Genomic DNA, 26,797 nt, shown 5'->3' on the forward strand with positions numbered 1-26,797 from the left:
GTAGCTCTGCACCAGGATTTCCTCCTCCCAGGTCGTCGAAACAACAAACCGAACTACGGAGCAAGCGGGGTGAGAGAACGTCCGAAACCGCCTCTGACCGCGACTTTTAAACTCTTTTTACCCAATTGTAGAGCGATTCAGACGGAGGCTGTGTAAGATTGTTAAAAGTTAGGATTACAGCGGGACTACATTTCACAACAAGGTAAGTTAGCCGTAAAATGGCGGAGAGCTATCTGGAAGTTAGTTGATTTGTATTTTGCTAGCCGTCTCGCTAGCCGGGCTAGCTGTGGCTGAGCCGAGCGCGGATGTCTGCCTGAACCAAGTCGCTTCGCTAGCTCGCGGTTCGCGGCTACTTCGGTTGTTTGCAAGCTACCGAACCACGTTTTTGCCACAATAACACCAAATATTTAGATCGTAAGCAAAAGGATCGTTTTATCGGTTCATGTGATTTTCTTGCACTTTATATATTTGTAAACAAAGTGTTTGTTGCTTATGCAATACGGCACTGGAACTCCCGAGGCAAGATGGAGGACGCAAGGACGTGATGTTTTTTTAAGGTAACGTTAGCAGTAGCAGTTAGCACCGATAACTAGTGGGAGCTATCCCCAGCTTTTTATTCGCAACATATTCATTACAACCAGCTCTTTCTTCTTCACACCAACACTAGATACGATTTATGTATAGATAGAAGGGGTTACTGCCCGTGGAAATGTGGGTAACTAGCGTTATTGTGTATTGGCTAACATTAGCTTGCGCTGGTACAGTAGGTCTTGCGTTGTTTTGTTATTATGCTCCAACTACGATAGCGTCAGTAAACGGGGACATGCTCCAGATATCTAGCGACAATGTGGTGTGCGGGATTGTCGCCCTCTCGGTTGCGCCGATCGCAGCTAGTTTGAGCTTGAAGAGTCCACGTTTACTTTATCAAATTTCAGCCAGCCGACGCCGGGGAAAGACGCCAAAAATCATCGGTTGCTTAGCCAGTGGCGCTAGCACCAGCAGCGCACCGGTGTCAATTTTGACAGGAACCGACCGAGAGCACGGCCGTGCCGGCGGTCTTGGAGGGAACCGAGGCGGTACTTTGTGGAGTCGCTGACTTGCAGCAGTCCGCGCATTTCTGTTCCTCGATTTCTGTTTTGTTTTTTTTTTTAATAAAACTCGCTCAGTCGAGCTTCTCAATTACAAGTTTATGAGATACACTGGTCGATTTGGCGCCACTTTTTTCAGTCTACACCCATAGATCCCGTCGTCTTGTCATGCAGTGACCCATCACTATCAAGGAAATGGGCAAGTAAACAGATTGGTAAAACAATAAATATTGAAGTTAAACTCACAAAGTTGGGGCCGGCCGACACACAGTTCAATTTGAATGGATCTACGTTGATTTGACGCTCCCGTATGCTGATATGTGGGACTTGTGAAGCTTAATACAGTGACTTTAACAGAAGTAGACCTGATAATCACAAATTTGGATTCTATGGACATTGGTGATGGAGATGATTTTGTGACCGTCTTACTTCAGATTTATATCGGGCAGTTTTATTTTTTATTTTTTAAGTCTACACATGACCCATAAATGCCGATAAAATCCAAGTAACATTTTGAGGCCATCACTGCGAGTTAAATGAGTGAAAGACGCACCTACAGCACCTATAATGGGTAAATGATGGGTGGAGTTTATAACCCCTGAACAGAACAGTTGCCATTGACTTATTTATTTATTAAATGCAATTTACTTCCCACGATCATTTGTCTGTTGTTGAAATGTGGACAAAGTAATAATCCTCAATTTAAAAGTTAGGCCACTCTTCCCTTTGGTGTATTTACTATTAATTTACTCATCACAACCATGCATTCGTTTCTCTGTGGCCTGGGGTATCTTGTTGATGTTGATACTGTCTCTTGATTGGTTGGAAGATGAATGGGGCGGATAGGGTAGTGCCATATTTGGCCATTGAGGAAGACACTCCAATCTTGATTGCGTGACGTTGTTAGAAAACCAGAGGGGCGGCTGGGAAAGGGAGGGAGCCAATGACCAGACAGCTGAGGGTGACAGGAGCATCTGTGTCCGCCCCCTGTTACCATGTGAAACCTTTTTTTTTTTTTTTTTTTTTTTTTCCTCTGTTGAAATGCATCAAAGCAATATTTGTTAAGTACAGATGATGTTATTTCTCTCAAGACACAAGTCTGTTTGCCTTTACAAGATTTATTGTTTTTGTTGTGTTTAAATATGTAATAAATATTCATGTGTTGCTCACTTAACTGCACCACTTCATTTTTTAGGTCACATGCAACCTTTCCCGCCTTGTATTTTCTGAGGATCTCAAGTCAGTCATAAGTTGAAGTTATCCAGAAGATGTTACAGAAATGATAGCAGCACCAGAAATACCAACAGAGTTCTCCTATACTCAGTAAGTGCATGGCTACGTGTGTTATTTACTGCTGAGGCTGTGATCGATATGAATTTTCATTCTAATGTCTACTTGTGTCTGTCAGGGATACAGACACTCGATTCTCTTCAGACACAGACTTTTCAGAGGAACCTGATGGAAGGAGTGCAAACTCAGCTAAAGGAAAGGTATTAAAAGCACAAATGACCTGGGTCAGGTCATCCTGGTCAAATAACACTGTATTGTGATATGTCTTTTGTGGGGGGAAGAGATGCGATACATATGGACTGTAGTTTGTCTGTCTCAAACTCTGCAATGATTTAATTAATGGTCATGCTGTTCCAGGGTGGAAAGAAGGGGAAGAAGGCGGCAGGAGAGAAAGGCAAGGGAGGGAAGGGAGCAGGTCGGTTAAATGGGCATCATCAGGAGAATGGCATGGAAAACATGATGCTGTTTGAGGTGGTCAAGTTGGGCAGGAGTGCAATGCAGGTATGAACCACAAGATTTATAAGATGATCTTCATCGGAAAAAAGTGGTCTAAATTTTTCATTTATTAAAAATATCTTCTTACAGTCTGTCGTTGATGACTGGATTGAGTCATACAAACATGACAGAGATATTGCACTACTAGATCTCATCAACTTCTTCATTCAGTGCTCAGGATGTAAAGGTATGTTAGTGTGCTTAAGTCACACTAGATTGTGATTGGCACCTGCAAATTGCATTAAGGAAAATGTTTGATTCTGTGTGTTGTACAGAACCACTCAAACCAATCTGGTACCCTATAGTTTGTCTTTTTCACTACTTTTAAATTGTCCTCTGTCCAACCCCTCTCTGTTTATCAGGTGTGGTCAGTGGTGAAATGTTTCGCAACATGCAGAATTCTGAGATCATTCGACGAATGACAGAGGAATTTGATGAGGTAATACATTTTTTCCCCAGTGTAAATGTTAACGTATGACAAACCTCAAAATTGTCAATTTAGATTGTAGGTCCTATCATTTTTATGTTTTGAAATGAGTTGCAGGACAGTTGAATTTCCCTTCCCATTCCCGGGAATTAATAAAGTTCTGTCTATCAACAATGTTTTTCATATACAAAGGGGAATAGAACTTGCCAATTTTTTTCCCCCTAATCAAGATATAATGGCATGTCATCATTGCATATCCTGATGGTTTTCCTTCTGTGGCATCTGTAGGACAGTGGAGACTACCCGCTAACCATAGCAGGGCCCCAGTGGAAGAAGTTCAAATCAAGCTTTTGTGAATTCATTTCGGTGCTGGTGCGCCAATGTCAGTACAGTATCATCTATGATGAGTACATGATGGACACAGTCATCTCTCTTCTCACCGGACTATCAGACTCCCAAGTCCGAGCCTTCAGACACACCTCCACACTGGCAGGTATGGTCAACTGTATATTTGTGAGTGAGTGTGCCAGAGGTACATTTGATAGTCAGCAAAGTCTTCTAGTCACCATGTCCTATAAAAGTACATTAGAGTTGCCAGCCAGGTGTAGTCTTATATATTTGGCTAACAGCTCTGTCCCAATGAACTGTTTTAACTACACTTTATCAGGTATAGATTTAAAAATTGCATTTTATAAAAATTTGATCGACATGTATTTTGATTGATTTAGACATCCTTTAAGTTTTGTTTTACATGTAAGTTTGTACAGCTTCCAAATTCTAATGTTGGCTTTCCTTTATTCAGAGGAGGGCTCAGATTTCTAGTAAGCAGTGTTAGGTGGATTTAAGCTTTAACATAAATTCCAAAAGGCACCTAATGAGGGCAGATCATGTGCCCTACAATAACAAAAGGCATGCAGACCATGTAGCAGGAGCATTGTATATTTTACAAGTTATTAATTCAGTAAGCGCTAATGTATAGAGGGCTGCAGCAATGAGCTCTAAAAACCAGATATATAAGGGTATCCCTTGTATCGAAGTCTATGCATTATGAATGGCTTTTTACTTAGAGATCAGAAATAAGGAGGTGATTAACAGCAGATCAACATATCTTCCTGTTTTCTTGTACAATATAAAATTTTTTCATTAATACCACACACTTTTATGTCTCTTAAACATGTGGCTGTCTGAGACAGTATCATAACTCTGATCTACTCACCTGTTTGCTCTGTGTTGTGTTGCGCAACATTTGGTTATTTAGCCACTCTCTAGCAAACTGTCCCCAATTTTGTGAAAAGAAAGGCTTTTGTGCAAGAAGCAAGTTCAACAAAACTATCCAAGCTACTTGTTCCAACATACAAGGTGGACAAAATTCAGTAGAACATGGGTAGGAAACATGGGCATTTTGTCAAGGAAGCGTCTGACCAGATATAGCTAATAAAATAAGTAATCCCAGTAGCACTCTATGTTTGTCTTGGAACGCATTACTGCTGTGTTTTGTGGTCTTGATTTTGTGTCTGACAGTCAAAGTATCCACATTTAGCAATGACAACATTTAACTGTTAAGACAGGTACTTATTTTACATTTTAGATTTCCTGTCATCTGTGAATTTTTTTTTCCCTCTCTTGCTCAAATTTTACTTGTACTTCTGACAGCCATGAAGCTGATGACAGCTCTGGTGAATGTAGCTCTAAACTTGAGCATCAACATGGACAACACCCAGCGTCAGTATGAGGCAGAGAGGAATAAAGCGGTACCAAAAAGGGCCAATGACAGGCTAGAGCTCCTCCTTCAGAAACGCAAAGAGGTAAGGGTGGCCCCATGGCAATTTGCTGGACTGAAAAGCCCATCACACAAATAATTTTTTTTTTTTTTCTGTTGCCAATGAGTTTAATCAAGATGAGTTGGCTGAATTCTGAGTTCTTGTTCATACTGCTGTTTAGTTCATTAATGACAGAGGTCCGTGGCTTCGTACCCATTGAACGAGCATCTGAAATCAGTGCCCCCCTTCTTATTTATTGAATCAAGGATCAACTTTTAATCAGTTTATGAAGCCAAGAACTTATTTGGTTCGATATTTTAATTGCCTTTACCATTAAGTAACAAAAAGAGCAGTCTCAGAAACAACACCAGTTTACCTTATCTTATTATAAGAGGTGCCAGCCTATGTTGTGAAAAAAATAGAATAAATAAAGAAATTGTTAAATTTACAGTTCTGCTGAACTTCCATTATAATGACTCAAGTCACAATGGAGAATTCATATACTTGTGTATGTTGCAGAGCACCAGCACGCTGGATTGGTTCTATCTGAAGTCTTGTTTTTCACATTAGGTCCAGAGCCTGGCGACAATATAACAGTCTTGATATTCCTACATGAAGCAATAAGAACACACCACCTTCCCTTTTCCTGCTAGATAAAGCGTTCACAATTTTCTTTGGCTATAGGCTTAAAATTGCAGGAAGAATTAAATGTCAGCAGTCATAATATGATTTAAAGACTATTTTCAATGTCCTCCAAACTATTAATGTCTAAAAACATAACTCAGCTTCTCTTTTTGAATTCATTCGTGGGAAAACATTGCACTAGACTTTAATAAATGCAATAGCTGGGATCAGCATTGATCAAACGTACCCATTTCTGAAACAGCAGACTACATCCTACACCTTACAGGCTGCTCTGTCCAAGCAAATCACAAAAGCCACATCCACAGAGCCGCTGAGGCTCCTCGCCATCCAGACAGACAAATCCGCACTTAACTGTAAATAATTGTGAATTACTCTAGCTTGTGACCACAAATCTGTTCTTCTTTTAGAACTGCAACATTTCTGTAGGTGGTGGACCTGCAGTGACTGTGTTAGTGCTGAGTGTTATTCAGCTAGCTTTGTCAGTTTATTAGGTTATATAACATTGGGTCCCACCGGGCATCCATCTGTTTGTTCAGTGTGCAGCCACACCACAGCATGGTGGCATAGTTGGCTGCCACACGTCTTATTACGTTAACAAACTCTCTCGGTCATCTCTTGCAGTCACAATCTAGTCAGTTGGCTTTTGTTAATATGAATATGCTTTTGTTTTTCATTTCAGCTCCAAGAAAATCAGGATGAGATTGAAAACATGATGAATGCAATCTTCAAAGGAGTGTTTGTTCACAGATATCGGTATGGCTGCACATAATGCACATCTGCTTTAAAAAAATGTCCCTTTTGAACCTGTCTTAAATGTTGCCATTTTATGTATACTGTTTAATGAATTGTTTATACAGTGATTCGATAGCAGAAATCAGGGCAATCTGTATAGAAGAGATTGGAGTTTGGATGAAACTCTATAGTGATGCCTTCCTCAACGACAGCTATCTGAAGTATGTCGGTTGGACAATGCATGATAAGGTGGGTCAACTCAAGGTTACTTTAGTTCTTAAGTAGTTTCTTAAAAGCTCTCACACACACTCATTTTCTCAGGAGTTTTCACTTTATTTGCTGATTAGACCACTTCACAGAACTGTGTGGGCATGAATAAAGTAATCGACACATCCCTCACTCTCCTGTTATTTTTTTGTTTGCCAGTTAGAGTAGGACAACTTAAACCTTTTAGTTCTGTTATTATACAGATGCCTAATCAGGCAGTGAAAACTGAAAACACCTGTGTGGGTGTGCAGGCAATTCAAGCCACAATCAATGACTCATGTAAACAAAATGAACCTCCAAAGAAATCCGACCTCTGTGTCAGTACTAAAGGCTGCTCTTACTCCACCTCTGAATAATTGGTCCTGTAGGCAATAAAAAAATAAAAGCAAGCAAACTAATTTTGTTCCTTGAATTTTAGGATTTATTTATTTCACATTTTTGTTTTAACGCCAAACAGGACTATATTTTCATCTTTTGGAAAAAAATTATCTTCTTTGGTCAAATTGGTAAAAGTGTTTAATTGAGCTGGATAAAGAAAAAACCTTTATAGCCGGTGGATCCTACAGTTACAATTAAATGATAAATGATTGCTTTCTAATTCTTTTCCAGCAAGGAGAGGTACGTTTGAAATGTCTGACAGCTCTGCAGGGTCTCTACTACAACAGAGAGCTCAATGCCAGATTGGAGCTCTTCACCAGCCGCTTCAAGGTCAGCACCACCTGCTGGAAAAGTTGCACACAACAACTGCGCCTTAATTCTATCATGCTCCAATACAGCAATAAATGCAGGGATTGCACTTTTGGTACTCTAGATTAATTTCACATACTAATCACATTACACCTTTTAGCCCCAATAATTCATTCAGTCTCTCGCTTTGCCCAGGATCGCATTGTCTCCATGACTCTTGACAAGGAGTATGATGTTGCTGTACAAGCGATTAAACTACTCACTCTAGTGTTAAAGTAAGTGGCTGTTCACGAGATATGATGTGGTTGGTGCTGTTCTTGCTAAACACGAGTGGTCAAGGACATTATGACATTAAATATCTCACTCTTTGTTTGTCTCTGCAGTAGTACAGATGAGGTGTTGACCCCTGAGGACTGTGAGAGTGTCTATCACTTGGTCTACTCAGCACACAGGCCTGTCGCTGTTGCAGCAGGAGAATTCCTTTTTAAGAAGTATGCCAGTCATAAATCAGACTTAATGCTGAATAATGGTTTTAGTAGGAAACAGAAGCTTTGAGAAGGTTTAGGAAAATTGTTAGGCAGGTTGGGGAAGGAAGAACAATGGATTTCCCAAAGTAAATAAATTAAAGACATGGGAATATGAGGTTTTTATGAGGCAAGTAATGTTAAAAACGCACGTTTTGAAAAACATAAGTTTCTGACACACAAAACATTGAAACTTAACCACGATCACCCCCTTTTTTTTCTGAGTTCATCTTTTATTCTGTAGGGAGCTACAGATGTCTAAATAAAAAGTTGCTCTCTGATCATCTCTGAGTGATACAAATTAATCTGTTGTCTAGCTTATGAGTTTTAATTTTGAAGACCAATCTACTTCTGTTGTGTGGGATTTGAATCTTTATGATAGCTGACTAATGATTAATATTTCCAAAGATTGTTCAGCCAACGGGAAACGGAGGAGGAAGGTGCCCCCAAGAGAAGAGGCAGACAAAGCCCAAACGCCAACCTCATCAAGACCACTGTCTTCTTTTTCCTGGAGAGTGAGGTACATTATATTTTTTGACACCCCTCACCAAGCATACGCTGTGAGTTGTCTTTGTTCGAAGTATGTAAATAGACTGACTCATCCATTAATTGTGTGAACATCTCTCCATAGCTCCACGAGCATGCAGCCTACCTAGTGGACTCTCTTTGGGAATGTGGTGCAGAGCTACTGAAGGACTGGGAGTGTATGATCAGCTTACTGCTAGATGAACCATTACCAGGAGAGGAAGGTATGGCTCTGGTTTCTTCAAGTTTATGTTGTTGGTATGCTGGCCAGGGCACAAACTTACATATGCAGTAAAACTGATAGTACCTCATACATCACTTAAACACTTCCCCTTTTTCCTGTAACAGATTTAAATTAAAAGCTCTCTCTTTTCAATAGATCAAAAGAAGCTGTGAAATGAGCTCAATTCCTGCTTATTCTACTCTAGTGCACAATAGTGTCCAACTAGTAATTTCTAATGGAAACTGTGCCTCACAAAGGTGACATTAAAGACATTAAAAGGACTGACTGGAGTTTGCTGAAAAGCAATTTTGACAAAGCACCTTGAATAATGTCTTTTAAATAGATTCAGTAGAAAAAATGTTACCTAATTGTTATATCTTACAAAATGACACTTTTTTAGTCACATTAGCTTAATGTTGAAATTATAAACATTCAAAGATAATATCATCCCTTGCCAGTGTGCATTTTTTATCACAAGGAGCATCTAGCTCTGAGAGCATCAACAGTAATTGGTGAGTTATACTCAGGTGCCGCTTTATGCTGCCAGATGCCACCCTGTAATCTATAAGTTATTGAGAGTGATTCAGTTTGGGTGGAGGACTTCTGCTGAGACTGGCACTGTTTTTCTTGTGTTTACAGCATATGATCCTTATCAGCCAGACATAGTGATTTCAGATGTAACATCAATTTCATGTTGCGTGAGATAAAATATGAAAATTGAAGAAAGTGGGGCAGGAGGTTAGAAGAGGGGGGAAAAAGTGAGTATGTCAAGCTGTGAAATGAAATGAACAAAAGAGAGGAAAAGGGGGAAGTAAAGCTACACACAGAAAAGCTCATTTTAAGGTTTGCATTTCTCAAAAGCTATCTGTTATGTACAGGTTGTATTTTCCTTGAAATAAGTAAAGAACTGTGATTATAAATATATATAATATATATAATTACAAAAACGTCTCTAACATGCAATCTTTACTGTTGGCAATACTGATTAATGTCCGTCATCAGGGATCCACAGGTAGTAATTGACCATAAAATATTTCAGAACAGTGTTTATGTTTTGCAAATACTGTGAGTTTGAAGAGCTGAAGTTGAATTAACGTAACACGGGAAAGATGTGTTATTTTGCTTCAATTGGTTGACAATGAGAGGAAGCAATATGAGTAAAACATAGTATTCACATAAGTATAGTATTGACATAAGTCTGTTCAAGGCCATGTTCAGATTTTCAGACCTGGCATTAACATGCATCTCGAGTGAACACTTGTGATTCTATCTCACTTTCCCGCTCTATATGCAAATGAAAACGTATGTGCTGTTTTTATCCACTCAGACCTTGACAGATGGGTGTGCTGTCAGTGTGTTTGTGGGAGAGAGTGGAGAACTGAGGAGAGAAAAAAGGAATCACTGCACTAAGGAATTATAATGAAATATGCTCTTAGCTGTTTGAAATGATATATTTTCAGTTCTCTATGATACCAGTAAGACTAATTACATCAGTCCACCATCAGTCGATTCATATCCCTGAAAGAATGTAGCGTTGACCTTTTCTGAATATGGACAATTGTAATTGTATAGCAGATTTTACATGTGTCATCAGTGCACCTTGGGAGCATTTACACTCTTCCGTAGAGCTGCCTGGGTCACTTGAGACAGGTGTTAATGATCACTAGGAAAAAAAATACAAACATACAATTTTTACTCAGAAGTGTTTTTATTTATTTGGTACCTTGTTTATTTGTTTTTTTTTTCTCCTCCATAGCTCTCACAGATAGACAAGAGACAGCTTTGATCGAAATCATGCTGTGCACTGTACGCCAGGCTGCTGAATGCCACCCACCTGTTGGAAGAGGCACCGGGAAAAGGGTAAGATTTGCTAAGTAACTTTGAACATTGATCACTGACTTTAGAGCTGGAACACAAGAAGCTGAATCCAAACAGTTGGTGTAACTTCTGTTCATTTACTCATGTTCTACTGCTCAGTTTCTGGGTCGCGGGGGTACTGGAGCCAATCCCAGCTCACGTTGGGGGCGGCCAGGGTACACCCTGGACAGGTTGCCAGTCCGTCAAAGGGCCAACATACAAAGCCAGACAGAGATGAACAACCACTCACAATTTAGAGTCACCAATTAACCTAAACATGCACGTCTGTGGTCAGTGGGAGGAAACCCATGCAAGCAGAGGGAGAACATGCAAACTCTGCACAGAAAGGCCCCAGGCCTGCGAACTGAACCCACAACCTTCTTGCTGTGGGACAACAGTGCTAATCACTTTATCCTGAGATGAACAAATTGTTTTCTATGCAAAGCTGTGATCCTATATGTGGAGTATGTTTGATAAATGTCTGTTATATTATTGTTATTTATATTGCATTTTACATTTATATTACTAATGGAGTTTGCAAAATTTTATTAGGCTGTACAATCACGTTCATTTCTCTTTGGGGTCAAGTGTTGAACGTTGCTTTGACCCTTATATTTGTAGTTTTGGTCAAGAGACTTATTCTGGATAAGCATATCAATTAAGAAAAAAAACACCACTTGGATAGGTGATAGAGCTAGAAATCAACCAGATACATTTATTTTAAAAAGTGAGGGAGAAAAAGAAGAGTAGGCTCTCCTGTGGGTGCAAATTACTTGCAAGTACACATGTATAACTAGTTGCCTCTATGATCAGGTAATGACGGCTAAAGAGAAGAAGACTCAGCTGGATGACAGGACCAGAATGACAGAGCTCTTTGCTGTGGCTTTGCCCCCTCTACTGGCCAAGGTTTGTTACACCTGCTCAATGTTTTTGCATAAGCCTCCTTTGTCAGGCTCATTGGCTTTATTTGTGTATATACCAAACAGAAAATTAGATTTGTTTAAATTGTTTGGCAGTACGCTGTGGATGCAGAGAAGGTGACCAATTTGTTGCAGCTGCCCCAGTTCTTTGACCTGGAAATTTATACCACAGGGCGTCTGGAAAAGGTAAGACAGTTATCAGACAGCAACAGCAAGAAAAATATTCTCACTTCATTCAACATTACAATAAAGTTGTTTATCTTCCTCATGTATTATATGCTTATTTTATGAATGTTGTCACACTTTCTCTCTAATCCAGCACCTGGAATCCCTGTTGCGTCAAATCAGGGAAATTGTGGAGAAGCACACAGACACTGAAGTTTTGGAGGCCTGCTCCAAGACTTACCACGCCCTCTGCAATGAGGAGTTCACAATTTTCAACAGGGTGGACATTGCCCGCTCTCAGCTGCTTGATGAGTTGGTTGACAAGTTCAACAGACTACTGGAGGATTTTCTGCAGGAGGTAAGAGTGAATGGATATACCTGTCAGCACTCCTAAGAATGTATGTTTAATATTGTTGCACTTTTGGAAAAGTTGACCAACATCTGTACCACTCAATAGTATATGAGTTGTTCCATAAACCTTTTTTCTAGCAAGTATTGCTGCTATAAAAACTTTCATTCGTCTGCAAATAAGTCTCAAACCGTAATTTAATTTCAGTAGTTGTCTATTAGGAGAGGCATACCTTTAAAGTATCTTGGTTTGGCCATATTTATTCAGAATAATCAGATGCAGAGGAACTCTTTTTCCTCCAGGTAGTAGTGATGATAATCCAAAGCGCTTAAAATTATAATTAGACCAGTATCTTGTTTTTTTTTTATGAAGCCCTCTTACTTCTGTGCATTCATGGAAAACACACATAAATACTTGAACAATGTATTGTATTTGCAATTTGCAAATTAAATGGATAAAATAAAAATTAGCTTCTTCACACACTAAAAATATAAGCATACATAGCCATGGCTGGGATTATATGATCATCTCTTCATTTAACATTATCAATATGATTGGGTATTGGGTTCATATGTATTGCAATCATTAAACACTAGACCATGGGAAAAGGTTAAACATTGAGAAATTGTTTACATCATAAGTCATACTCCCCAAAAAAAAAAAAAAAAAAAAAATATATATATATATATATATATATATATATATATATATATATATATATATATATATATATATATATATATATATATATAATTTTTCTCAAATTTTGTATCACTATTACCATTGCTATAAATTGTTTGTGTCTTAGAACATCATATCATTATGATGTTGTCAGTAGACTTTCACTCTCAATCACTAGACTGTTGACCAAGTTTATGTCAACTTGAATATTCTGGTCCACAGACAGCCACACAACTGCAGCTAGTAGTTTGCATTTAACACAAAATTAAACTTTTTCTGGTCAGTGGAGGTGTTAAATCTAAAGAACCATTATATATCTGAGATTAGCTTTTAACAGTACAAACAATCCACTGTCAGATTCATGGACCAATTCAAAGAGACTAACCAGCTAGCCTCCAGACATACCATTAACTGCTTACTGTTTTGAATTCCTAATAGTGACACATTTTGCACAATTTCTCTTTCCAGGGAGAAGATGCTGATGAAGATGATGCATATCAGGTTTTGTCAACTCTAAAGAGGATCACTGCATTTCACAAGTATGAAATTTACCACTTTCCTCTTTCACAACTTCTGTGCCCTCTCCAATTAAACACAGTAATCCGTGTGTGTGTGCGCGCGCATGCAAATGTATATGAATCTAACTGAGACTTTCTGAAATCTATTAGTGCACATGACCTGTCGGGGTGGGATCTATTTACCAGCAACTTCAAGCTCCTCAACACAGGCATAGAAAATGGAGACATGCCTGAGCAGGTTATGAAACACACACATTCATCAAATTGTCAATTTTTATGATACATTTTTATTATTCTAAAAAATATTGACTTGTCTGGCATTGTTTTTTTTGTTTTTTGTTTTTTTTTGTTTGTTTGTTTGTTTGTTTTTTTTGGGTGAGCAGATAGTCATCCACTCACTGCAGTGCACCCACTACGTGATCTTGTGGCATTTAGCCAAGTCTTCTGAGGGCAGCTCCAGGAAGGTGAGTTCTTTCAAAACCAATTTCACCCTCTAATCTGTTTCAACTGGATTGATGTGGATGTTCAAAATCTAACTCTTGTTTTGAATCAGGATGACCTGGTGACACTGAGGAAGCAGATGAGGGCATTCTGTATGATGTGTCAACGCTACCTCACCAATGTTAATACAGCCGTGAAAGAACAGGTAAAGCACACACAGGAACAACAAATCTGCAAGTGTGACAACAGCAGCAGTAGTAAAATTAGATTCAAAGCAAGGTTGCAACGTATAAAATGGAAATCATTTATAGTTCAACCAGCCATTCACAATTAGGTAGTTAAGAGGTAGTTTTATTTATTGTAATAGTTTTTTTTTGCCACAAATTGCTGCGGAGAAGAGTTGCATCACATGAAAATCTGACTAAACTGCTTACCCAATAGTCTGCTTGGTTCATGTATGATTAAAAGATCTTTTATACAACTTGCGGCTGAGGCCATCTGTGCCACTCAAGTGATCAGCCCTTAACTTAAATTCAAGTATGTGTAATCATATTCAGAAACCTTTTGTTAAACTTTATTTGCAAGTGGGGCTTTTGAACAGAGCTACTGAGCTCTATCTCACTGTCCTTTTCCTCTGGCTTCCCACAGGCATTCACCATCCTGTGTGATCTCCTGCTCATCTTCAGCCACCAGATGGTGTCCGGAGGCAGGGAACACCTGGAGCCCCTTGTCTATTCCCCAGAGGACTCTTTGCAGTCTGAACTACTCTCCTTCATCCTGAACCATGTTTTCATAGACCAGGACGATGATACAAATAGCACAGGTAGAAATGCAAATGCACAGTCCCAGACGCTCATTTACTTTTGGCTCTGCTCCAGTGGGCATGGAGAGCCAGTGATTTTTCAAATCAGCCGATGTGCAGCTTATAGAATTCCCCCCCATCTCTTTTCAGATGGGCAACAGGATGATGAGGCTGTAAAGATTGAAGCGCTGCACAAGAGGAGAAACCTCCTGGCTGCCTACTGTAAACTGATCATCTACTGTGTGGTTGAAATGAAGACAGGAGCTGATATCTTTAAACAGTATATGCGGGTTAGTTAATTTTTTTCCTACATTTGAACCATCCACTGTACAAAAATCCAACAAATGTAATCTACCATTGCAGGGTTTAGAAATTGGTTGGTTGAGCCATCAGATATGTAAATGAGTTCATGCACACAGATATATAATTCCTGAAGGTTCAGTATGTTTTTGTTTTTTTTTTTTTTTTGGTTCCTGATTATAGTATTACAATGACTATGGCGACATCATCAAAGAGACTATGAGTAAGACTCGGCAAATCGACAAGATACAATGTGCCAAGACACTCATCCTAAGTCTGCAGCAGGTCAGTGCCCTCACTCGGTCAGGGGTTCATTCAGCAATTCATGCATTTTGTTCATATGTCTTTTTTTTTTTTACAAATTTTTGAGGTAACGTTTCTCATCCCGTTCTGCTAGCTGTTCAATGAAATGCTGTCTGAGCTGGGTCATGGGTTTGATCGCTCCTCCTCTGCGTTCTGTGGAATCAAAGAGTTGGCCCGTCGTTTTTCTCTAACCTTTGGTCTCGATCAAGTCAAGACCAGAGATGCCATCGCTATGCTGCACAAGTAAGGTTTCATTCTGTTTTTGCTGCGTTGCATTGCTCTTTTCACATTTTTGGCCATGCATCTGGGAACTGTCATGTCAGACAAATTACTCTTTGAATACTGTGTTTCCTCTGGCCATGTTTTTTCCTGGTCTGGATTTTTGGGAGGCTTAAGTGATAAATTATTTCTTTTTCTATTCTTATTTTTATTTATATATATATATATAATTCCCATGCACTTAAAGTATTGTAGAAGGAAATGTAGAAACAATGCCAGACTGTTGAAACACACAGAAGAGCCACAGTTCTAAGAAAACCAAACTGGTCTGTTACATATACTATATAAGAAGCCCATGCAACAACTATTATCTGGTAAAATGTTTGCTCAAAATTTGTAACACAATGCTGCCTGAAATTGAATCATTCTGTATTTCCCACCATTTCATTTAGTTTAAACATTAACTGTTGGAGCAGGAAAAATAAGAAAATGTTTGTTCATGCTGTCTTGACCTTTCTGGATGATACATGCTGTTTCTTTTCTAGCGGTGATGATCAGTTGGGTGTACAAATTCACACACTCCTTCACGTTTGTAATTACCCCATTTATCACAGTCATGCTTGTTTTCTTGTGTGAAGAATTTCAATATAATATCAGTTTCGGCAAAAGTCTCTATAAACACATTTGCAGTGTTTTCATAGAAATTCCATGCACTTGTGTAACACATTGGCAAATATATTTATAGCAAGATATGCATAGTATGTGTCAAGTAATAAAATGGGCTAAGAATTTGTTTTTTACTAGGTGAATCTCTTTGAGGTTAATCCTAACTGATAGCCTTACAAGTTTCAGCCAATATAATACAACATCAAGCACGGATAAAATAGTAAATCCACATATAAAACAAGGCATGCAGGTGATAATATGCCAACAGAAATATATGTGTTAAAATTCTAGATTGTAGCGTAACTACAGGGTGTAGCAAATAAAACAGACAAGTGTACCACAGTTAATGGAGTGAAGTCTGTGGTCTGTCAATGCTATAGTGATCGGCTGTACCTGTCAGGCATAAAAATGGGTATCTGGACATTCGTAGAGGTGGTGCTCTTTGAGATTTGGGGCTTTTTTGGAGAATGTTTAATTTTCCTAATAGACACATTAAAATGTTTTCATTATAATCCCTGTTGCTATAACAAAAATATCACCATTTATATCACAGGACAGTTTATTCTTCTGAAACACCTTGGTTTTTGTAGCATTTTAAACTTAGGATTTCACCCTACATTATAGATTGACTACTTTTTCCTGAATTACTGTCCATGAAGGCATTGTTTGTTTGTTTTTTTTCCCCCCACTTCTCACTGTGCGTTGTCTCTGTCTCTCAGGGATGGTATCGAGTTTGCGTTTAAGGAGCCTAGTCCCCAGGGAGAGGGAGGGCCTCCCCTCAACCTGGCTTTCTTAGACATTCTCAGCGAATTCTCCTCCAAGCTCATGAGACAAGACAAGAGGACTGTGTAAGTTTTTACTCTGCCAAGCTGACAGGTGGGAGGCCTCAGTGTGTCAGTGCAACAGGTGTTTTTGACAACTGGTGCAACTGGTGTTTCTGATGCGTGAGGGATTGATGTGAGGGTTTTTTTTTTACCCTCCAGTTGGAATGTGCACCTGGCTTTGTGTGTAAAGTTTGTTTTCTGGATGCAAGTATGGATGAGTTGGTTCATCTTGTCTGTGTGACCTCTTGCTTTTCCCCAGCCACATGTACCTGGAGCGCTTCATGACGTTCCAGATGGCACTGCAGCGAGAAGACTGTTGGCTCCCCCTCATATCCTACAGGAATTCCCTGCAGGCTGGCGGTGATGACGATACCATGTCAGTGATGAGTGGCTACTCCAGCAGAGGCTCTTCCATTCGCTCCAAGAAGACCAAGCCTCCTGCTGCTGCAGCTGGAACTTCAGCAGCCAAGAGGAAGTTGCCTGAAGGTATTGCACATTTGGGAATCAGCAAAATCGTTTATAAAATATAATGTGTTTTCTTGTCTTTTCCATTTGACCACTAACATTTTTACATTTTGGTGACAACTCAGTATTTTTTGAAAGGTTTAAAATTTGACATCTGCAGTTTTTCCTTTTTAACAATAAACATCCATCATTTTGACTCCCTGGAGCCCACCAATACAAAAACACACACAAAAACAGAACCACATACTCAGTCCAGCCACAATACTACAAAAGCCGCAACAAAGCCCAGATTAACCCAGATGTGGTACTACGGGCCTGGCTCAGCCAGTGGAGTTGATGGCTGAGGAGATTAAACAGCAGATAGTAGGAGAGAGTGAAGAGTCAGGCTGCTCCTTACTAATCGCAGTCTCAATTAAATTTGTGTCCGTATGTATGGAGACTTTTTCATGACTAAGGACTTCTCTATAAAAGGCTTGAATTTACGTATGATTCAAGAAAAATGGTGTTTTGTTGGGAAAAAGCAGAGAGCATGGCTTGCAGTTTTTCACAGTCAAAATGAAACAGTTTCTATCATAGTATGAGGAGTTGGTATTGGCTTGTGTGTTTTTATTTTAGAGGGGAATAAATAGTCATTGAAATCCACCATGTATAGCCTCTGCCATGAACAAGGAAACCTGGTAACAATGAGTGGACAGTAACACAACTGGTTTCCTTGAATTTTTACAATAAAATTTAATTTGAGGTCATATTTAGTATACCAACCCTCTGACAGCCCTTAAGAGGTTTTTAGCTGAACCAATAAGAACCCCTGTTTCACTGTGGAAATCTGCTTGTTTTGTTGTACTCAAGTAACATTCTGAATTTTGGCCATACTTGTGTTTTTGTGTTTTGTGTTCAACATTGTTAATAGAAACTTTGAAGGAAACTTTGTTTTCTTGGAAGAAATATGTGGCCCTTCAGATAGATGTAACAAAACAAGCATGCGCATGTTTGTTGAACATTTTGACCGTTCCTTTCCAGAGGAGAGCAGCAGCAGCAGTGAGGTGTGGCAGCAGAGCATGCAGACCCCAGTCATGATGCCGTCTCCCCACCTCACCTCAACGGCCATGCGAGACCCCAAGAGGGGTCGTGATGACAGCTACATGGGGGTCTACCCTATTCCTCATGACCAGCAGCAGCCCCACCAACACCCACAGCACCATCAACAGACGCCGCAGCACCACCAGACACCCATGGATTACAAGTAAGACTGCTTTTCAGAGGTGCAATAGCACTACCAATTCAATTTGTATAGTACGTTTCACACGGTTTCACTGCTCAATGCCTCGAAAGTTTTTAGTTTGTATCAGTGTAGAAAATTAATTAATTGTCTGTAAGTTATAATATGAAACTGACTTTCACCATTTTGGGCAGTATAATTTATATGGATGTTTCACTGGATCTTTCAGCTCCACTCTGCAAACTTTCAAACTGTCATTGAACATTCTGCCAAAGCATAGTGTCATACTCCTAAATTTCACAGTGCAGGATTAACTTTTCTCCTCCTAATTTTTATTTTTTTATTTATTTTTTGGTCCAGCTTTTCCAGAACTCTTTGATGTCCATTTACAGTTAATTAATTATCTGTTATTTCTTTGTATCTTAGCACTTCTTTTAATATTATAAATATGACTAGGCTTACATCCAGTCCCATCTCTCAGTTTCATATATTGCTTAATCTCTATGAATGGATCAAAGTACTGTATTATTATACAGAATGCATTAGGACAGGGTTCGCTGTAATTTCCCATTCGTGTTTTATTAATTTGGAGGGCAAATGTTGCGAAATGCTTGTACTTATTAGCCTGCCAAGTGTTGGCTTTTCTGGGGCGGTGACTGACTAGTTTATTCATCCATCCTGCTTTTTTCATAGGCACCAGGCCAGTGGCCATCCATATAGTTCTAGTTGACACCCTTGCAGTATTGCCAGTTAAATCACCAAACAACATGGCTAATTACCTTTGTGCATTTAGTTCCCAGGTGACGTGGATGCTGGCTCAGAGACAGCAAGAAGAGGCACGCCAACAGCAGGAAAGAGCCATGAACTATGCCAAGATCAGAAACAACCTGCAGCATGCTATGTGAGACACAAGTGGCCCTGCACATTAAGGTGCCGGTGGGAATCTCAATAAAAATTCATAATCATTCCTTATTATGACTTTTTTTCCAGCCGTCGCGGCACTGGGCTTATGGAGGAAGACGAAGAGCCCATTGTGGAGGATGTGATGATGTCATCTGAGGGCCGAATGGATGACCTCAACGAAGGCATGGACTTTGACACAATGGACATTGATCTGGTAAGAGACACGTTTAACTAATGAATTTTGTGATGTCTCTTTCTGACTAAGTGTTTGACATTTCCACCAGTAATCTTATTTATTCATTATTTTGAGTATCGCTTATAAAGTGCTGCTACTCTTCATCTCTCTTTTATGGCTTCGTCCCTACCAGTTCAATGACTCAATGTGACTTTGATTAAGACTGAAGTAACCAACTTAAAGATTTTATAGAAATGACCATAATATATTCTGATTCATTTAGAGCTTAGTAACTGGTTTGGTATGCTTAATCTGTCTCCATTTGTTTAACAGGCAACAGTTAATAATGAGGATTTTGAATGTAACTTCAAAAGAGCAAAAAAGACAAAAGCTATCATCAAAGAATTATGGCCTAAGGGGAAAGATAAATCTGCTCTTTGGATTTTAAAAAATATGATGAAATATACTGTCGCCAGGGCCCTGCTAGTGTTGGTACAACACGAGGCAACGTGACTAATTTATTTGACCATTCATGCCAACACTACAAAACCATGGATGATGAGTGTAACACCAGAACAAAATTTTATCCAAGACAAATGTCTATTTTGGATTCTTCCGCTAGTGTTGGACTCTCTGAGACAGGCTCCAAATGTCATGTTGAATCAACCAAAAAATTGAACAACTGCCTTAGTTCCTCTAAATTCTCTCTATTTGATGCATATGTTGTTAATTATTTCCAAATTGAGCCAAAGCAGTTCAATGCTGTAAATATCTGCTGCAATTATACATCTATTTAAAATAATATAAGGCATATTATAAAAATCTCTTTAACCATATTGGGGGTTTGTTTCCCAGTATGATTCAACGGAAATGTTTAGCATGTGCAAAGATTGTTTAAAGATTCACTGGTTTTCTGCCAAAGCAGCTGTTTGAACAAGAAAAAGTTATTTCGTATCTGTTCTGAACGCCTCTTCTCTTTCTTCCAGCCACCCTCTAAGAACCGCCGTGAGAGATCTGAGCTCAAACCAGACTATTTTGACCCTGCTTCTATCATGGATGAATCGGTAAGGAGTGTCTCCTCTCTACCTCACATTTGTTTGACTTTAAATACACCTTCCACTCAAAATTCAGTTTTCTTTATAGACTGTTATATTGAGAATGGTAAACAAATAAGTACATGCTCATAGAGACTCGTGATGGCCTGGTGGCAAAGTGGATAAAACTTGTAATTTCCTTCAAGTAAAGCAATGCTAAAATTAGTGGAACTCTATGGAAGATATTTGGCTTACAACTCATCACATGAATCATTTCCAAGCATGTTGCATTTGGTGCTCTGAATTAGACAGCAAAACATCTCGACAAATTCAAACAACCAGGCTGCATGTACAGGAGCCAAATGCAACATTTGTTATTGGTTGAAAGCTGCTATTTTTACTTGTATAAACAGAAAAGTATTAATTTCAGATTTACTGCCAACCTGAAAGTTTTGTTTCAATGTTGAAATGCAAGATTCCACTTTTTCACTGTTTAGGAAAATGTGTGGGTGTTTTGTGTTTAACTTAAAATTATTTTATTATCAGGAAAGTATTAAAGCAGAAAGGTATTTTCATTTTCTGTCAAACATTTGACTTCTTGTTCTATTAAAGATTTTCTCAGCTACGATACAATATAGCAGTTGCTCTTTTGACGCAACTGTCTGCATCGCAACTCTGAACAAGCCTGGCTCAGAGCCATTCTGTCCATGTTGAATTATTTTGCCAAGTTAAAAATTGATGCGGCTGCAGATGAGATTATATTTTAAAAAGGGAGACAGAAGGTTCTCACATTGTGTTGTCAGAAATGTTTAATGGACGCCAATTGCTGTACGACAGTTTTGCTGTAAGCTGGCATCAGTCAAAGCATTGTTACATTGTCAGTTTCAGTTCAGTATTTCATGCTGTCTGATGTTAGACAATCAGACAAAGTAGTTTGTTGGACTGTATTTTAATTTTAAATTGTCAAGTAGATCATTACCTCCCAGTGACACATTGCAGCAAACTGCTGTAATTACGTAATATTCAGGTTGGGAGACACACACAGTATCATTTAAAAAAAAGAAAAAAAAAAAAAGAGAGACCTTATAATCTCAGTAGGATCTTATTAATGTCTCGTCTAGGTCTTTATTAGAATTGGATATACATTCTTCTATTGTACATTGGCAAGAGAAATTGTAATGTGACAATTTTGCTTATCGATATCAGCGCCTTCTTCTTACAATCTTATCAATCTTTTCATTGTTACCAAAGTTTCTTTCTCCTCCCCCCTCTAGGTTCTTGGGGTTTCCATGTTTTAAGCTAATATCCCGATGATTTTGATGCTGGGAAGAAGAAGAGGCGCTTTGTATTTAAAGAGAATTTTAGATGCGAAAACAGAAGCGTTTTCTCAAAAAAACAAAAAACAAAAAACAAAAAAAAAAAAAAAGCAAAAACAAGACAAAAAAAAAAAATTTCTGGCTTGTACTCCACGTGGACCAATGACAACCCACACTCAGTGTTGCTTGCTCAGAGAGGACTTTGTTTCAAATATTTACTTTTATAATCTTGGGTAAACTCTTCCTGTTCAGAAATAGTGTAACAGGCCACTTTCAAACTTATTAGATGAGACATGTCTGAAGAAAAATCCATTATAGCTTTTTTTTTTTTTTTTTTTTCTCCCCCTTTTTGTTTCCATTTTATTTTCAATTCCGATGGTTATTGTTTTTGTTTTTTTGTTTGTTTGTTGTTTTTGTTTTCTTTTCTTTCCTTTAAATTTTTTTTACAGGGATGAATTGGTGTGTTTAACTTAAGAAACATTTTTTGTTTATGTCTAACCCTTTTTACAATTGTAGTAAGTTACCAGGTGTGAAGTAGTAATTTATAAACAGACTGTAGTAGCTTGCTTGTTATGTGTTAGCCAAGTGGATGGAGGTCTTTGTTTCTGTGCTCTTTAGTTTTTTTTTTTTCCCCTCCTTCTATCTCTTTAAGTTTCTTTTCCCCGTTGTTGGGCCTGAGATTGGGTCCTGATAACCACTGGTGGTTAAGATGGTGAGATGTCACGTAGAATCAGTCAGGATCTCTTTATGCTGTGAAGATTCCCAGAGTCCACTGAATGCTCCACACTGTTAAGCAGTAAATCCTTGAGCTTACCCCGGGATCTGGACCACTCCTTAACCACCCTCTACTTGGGAAACGTGTTCCCCTACAATGAGTACAGTTAAATCCCAGTAGGGCCACTGTGTGGGCTCTGGAAAGAAGAAGCTCAGTTAAAGAAAATCACATCTTTTTCTCTCAAACTCCAGCAGCATAATGTTGAAGTGGGTATCTCTACATTTTAAATAAAAGTTATATATGAATCGGTGCTGATTTTATATATGTGCTTTTTGGTTTTCTTATTTTCAACTTTTCAACCTTCAATCACAAAGTTTAAGAAATGTGTAAGTAAAAGTAAAAAAAAAAAAAAATGAAAGCATGTGAAGTCATGCATCAAGGAAGATTTTTAAATTTGTATTTTTCAGTTTTTGGTTTTTTTTTGTGTTTTTTTTTTTTTTTTTTTTTTTGTGTGTTTTGTTTTGTTTTGTTTTTTTTCCTTCTTTTTTTTTGGGGGGGGGGGGGGTCTTGATAATGTCTTCGGGTTTCTACCTTTTTTCCTACATGTAAATTAGTTTGGATAAAACTAATGAAAAGACTTGTGAAATTCAGCTTTAAGGTTTTCTCAACATTAAAAGTCCTGTCACAAAATACTTAAAGATTTCAAATGTTAAAAGTTAAAGGTAGTCATTCAGACAATACTGAAGATGAAAGTTATTCAGCAGCGCTGTGGCAGCTAGACAAAGCTTAGATTTTGACATATATTTGTCACACACAAGTTTTAATGAAATGTTTTGTCTACTGAGGTTTTTATTTTGTAGTCATTCCATGCTTAAGCCTTAAACATGCTTGTGAAGGTCACCTTCTCTCACAGTAATCTTCCATGTCAGAGGATCAGTCATGTTTAAAGGTGGATAATTGGCTTCTTAGAACATGAAACATGAGGTGGTCAGATGTAATGTGATAAAGTAGATGAACAGCCTATATGTGTTTTGCCTAATTATTTTATGTAAGTAAAAAAGAAAATTCTTTTAAGGAAAAAGTACTGTTTATTGTTTGTTACTTACCACTACATTGGTATAAATTCTTATTAGATCATGTGTATATATACAAAATTTAATTTCTTTCCTTTCCTTTTTGGCCATGTTTGTTTTTTTTGTTTTTTTGTTTTGTTTTGTTTTCCTTTCTTTTTTTTCATGCACTCTTGCCTACACTCTAAGTTGTCTATTATCCCATCCTCCTTCAGTCACTCTTTTTTCTGATTTGTACTTGTCTGGAGACAGTAACTTTTGAATAAAAATCAACACATTTCATCTGTGGTACTTTTTACTGATGACACTGGATTCTTGATGACTAACACTGGGGTAACTACATTTGGGTTGCACCATGTGCCTGCTTCCTCTTTTTCAGATGTATGCAATTTGTGCCAAAATTTTGTTAAAATATTCACTCAAAATGCAAGCTATCAGCACAAGGGGGCAGTAAAGTCCACAACAGGTATCTAATCTCCCCACAGCGGTAAAGCAATTAGTCTACATGGTGCCACCTTTTGTAATATATTTATCTTCTCCATTGTGCTGCAAAGGCTATGAATATGCATTATCGGGCCCTCTGCATCTTCATTGCACGTATCTCGGTGTATGTGACAGCCCCTGCATTTGTGTAGCCTATCAAACGGGCCCATTGTAGAGAATAATGTCTTGTTCTATGGCGACAAAGCGCGCCATAGTTGCTGTAATGATAAAAGTGAGGACAGGAGGAAGCAGACGAGAGGATGAAAGCATCAGACACTGCTGTGTTAAGCACATCACTAATAAAGAGGAGCTCAGATCATTGCGGGCCTGTTAGAATAGGACCTGGCAGAGAGCTCCCCTTCATGTCCAAACTCAGATATATAAAGAGATTCATCTATCGCTACGTCAGGCTTCCTGTCGCATGTTGGCTGTCGGAATACTGTGCAGATCACACTTGCCTCAGCAGCCCTTTTTGTAACTCTTGTGAGCTGTCAGTCCTCTGTTTTAACACGCTGTTGCTGCACAGGGAGGAAATTTTAGGCCAGTGTACAGCTTTTCTCAAAACAGTTACATACAAATGCCTATGTGTTTTATGTCAGCATCTCACTCTTTTGTGTTGAAACGATTGCTCTCACGCTACTTTTCTGTTGCGTTGTATATGGGCTGACTTAAGCAGTGTTGCGGAGGTCAGGGCTGCTGAGTTGAAATCAGAGCCACAGCCTCTGTGAGGCCTCCATCTTCTGTTTACCTCTGATAACCCAAAGGCCTCCACAGGCCCTATCAGTTTAGCTGGTGTTGAGACCTTAAAAGGGGGTCGAAGAGGACTCGGTGCCGTGATTCAATTAGACGTGTAGAGTTCAGCAGGAAAGCCATCTAACAGGCTCTGAAAAAATATATCATAGCAATTTAAAATATACTTGTTCACTCTACATCTTCAAGTGATTGCTACTCTCAGAAGAGCTCTTCCATATGAAGAACTGGGCTTCACAAATTTTGTGAGATAAATCCACAGAATTTTAATTCCTTGGATAAATCATTAATGAGTGCATTTGTTGTAATCTCCTTGGCTTGTAAGGGCAGGAGAAAGCAGCTGACCCTGGAAAATCATTTACCAGAACCTGCCTGAGATTAGACACAGGGACACATGCATGCAGATGGACCGGTTTCCGGGCTGACGCCCACATTACCAGACTGCATCTCCTACAGCCTTGTTGTCCGGTACAGTACACCCCATCCTTGACATTTTCGAGCAGGCCACGTCATCCCAACAATGCAACCTACATTTAATAAAATATCTGGCAACCAAGTGAAGTTAGGAAATCTCTTCTGGATAAAGATGAGACAGGCTCAGTGGATTGTAACAATGTTGTCAAGGTGAATGTGAAATGAGAAAAGATCAATGCCCTTCATTATGAGGAGCAGGTTTCATGAGGCAGGCCAGAACAGGTCAGAGATTCCAGTGGAAAAGCTATGAATAGAGTGCCGTGGGAACCTACTGTCTTCCCCCTGTCGGTTTTCTTTGTATTGACACACAGGGAGAGCAGTTTAAGGTATTCTGAATGAATGAACAAGTGACGCGGCTATTGTAGTTGGAGGACAGAAGCTGGAGGATTAGTCTCTGTTTGGCACTGATGGTCCAGTGTGTGGAGAGAATCTGTCATCAGCAGGACCGCAGGTGGTCCATGAGTCTGTGCAGGGCAAGTGAGAAAACAAAACGAGTTTTCATCAGGGAGCAGAGTGATATTTACTCTGAGTAACCCTTGAATCTTATTCTCTACACCTTCTCTCTTCGCCTCACATTCATTGTTGTGGAGCCACTTTCACTCGTCCCAGTGGGCCTGAGCTGTGCAGCGAGGATAATAATGTTTTCCCTGAAGGAAAAGGAAACAAGATTATGGGTTTTTGATTATGGGTTTTCAATTAGGGCGGTGGGGGGAGAAACCCTGAAAAACATGCAAGCTACCGAGGCAGCAAAGGTGTCGCACGAAACCTGCGTTTCTATGCTCCCATTTTCAAATCCCTTGAAGCTCGTTCAAAGGTGACCTGCAGATGACTGAATGCCTTTCTGGGCCAAGCCAGCTCTGCTAAATCATGAGTCTCGGTAAAGTTTGGATGAGTGTCTTATAAGGGCATGATGAGACAGGTCTCATAAAGATGACAGAGAGCTTTGCATGTCACGAGCCCCTGCCAGGAAACCCCAGTGATTAACGAGGGCCAGGACACCTCTGCTAATAAGACTCATCTCTTTAATTGGCTCTATGATATGACTGTGCAAATGGCCCAGGGTGCGCTCTGTGTGTGTGTGTGTGTGTGCGCGCGCGCGTGAGCGTGTGCACGTGCATGTCCGTGTGTGTTAAATGTATGCAACGTCCATGTCTGTGTTATGTCCACTGGCGCATATATATTATGCGTGTCTATGCAGGGGGAGGGGGCAGGTGGCTCATGCATGCGCCTGTTATTCACTTTTTCACTTCCCTCCTGCACAGATACGAGCCAGAGATGAGGCAAGGGAGCCTCATTAGAAAGAGAGCACTTCTATTGCTGGCCAAGATTTAACACCTCACCCAATAATAATTTATTCAATCTATTCTTAAGTATTGCATGCGCTGGTAGATAGGGGTTAGGTTATGTAAGATTGCGACAGTGCCTAGTTTGACTGTGATATGATGATAATTTTAAAACCAGGGGAGACGACAGATGGTGAGGTAC

General features: G+C 39.2%; 1 protein-coding gene across 1 annotated transcript; it reads left to right on the forward strand.

Moving 5' to 3' along the window:
• The first annotated feature begins 48 nt into the window (after window positions 1-48).
• stag2b (STAG2 cohesin complex component b) lies at window positions 49-22,948 on the forward strand. Its single transcript, XM_029512093.1, has 34 exons — window positions 49-202; window positions 2,284-2,411; window positions 2,497-2,578; window positions 2,736-2,879; window positions 2,964-3,060; window positions 3,236-3,312; window positions 3,589-3,793; window positions 4,954-5,105; window positions 6,385-6,458; window positions 6,563-6,686; window positions 7,314-7,412; window positions 7,587-7,666; window positions 7,775-7,882; window positions 8,324-8,435; window positions 8,547-8,664; window positions 10,420-10,523; window positions 11,334-11,426; window positions 11,537-11,626; window positions 11,760-11,963; window positions 13,104-13,174; window positions 13,304-13,391; window positions 13,537-13,617; window positions 13,707-13,799; window positions 14,243-14,417; window positions 14,547-14,686; window positions 14,880-14,981; window positions 15,094-15,242; window positions 16,604-16,732; window positions 16,968-17,194; window positions 18,194-18,416; window positions 19,186-19,293; window positions 19,383-19,509; window positions 20,457-20,534; window positions 21,779-22,948. The coding sequence occupies exons 2-34, from the start codon at window positions 2,368-2,370 to the stop codon at window positions 21,800-21,802; spliced, it is 3,822 nt and encodes a 1,273-aa protein (XP_029367953.1). The 5' UTR covers window positions 49-202; window positions 2,284-2,367; the 3' UTR covers window positions 21,803-22,948.
• The last annotated feature ends 3,849 nt before the right edge of the window (window positions 22,949-26,797 follow it).

Source organism: Echeneis naucrates, chromosome 10 (genome assembly GCF_900963305.1).
Source record: "Echeneis naucrates chromosome 10, fEcheNa1.1, whole genome shotgun sequence".
NCBI lineage: Eukaryota > Metazoa > Chordata > Actinopteri > Carangiformes > Echeneidae > Echeneis > Echeneis naucrates.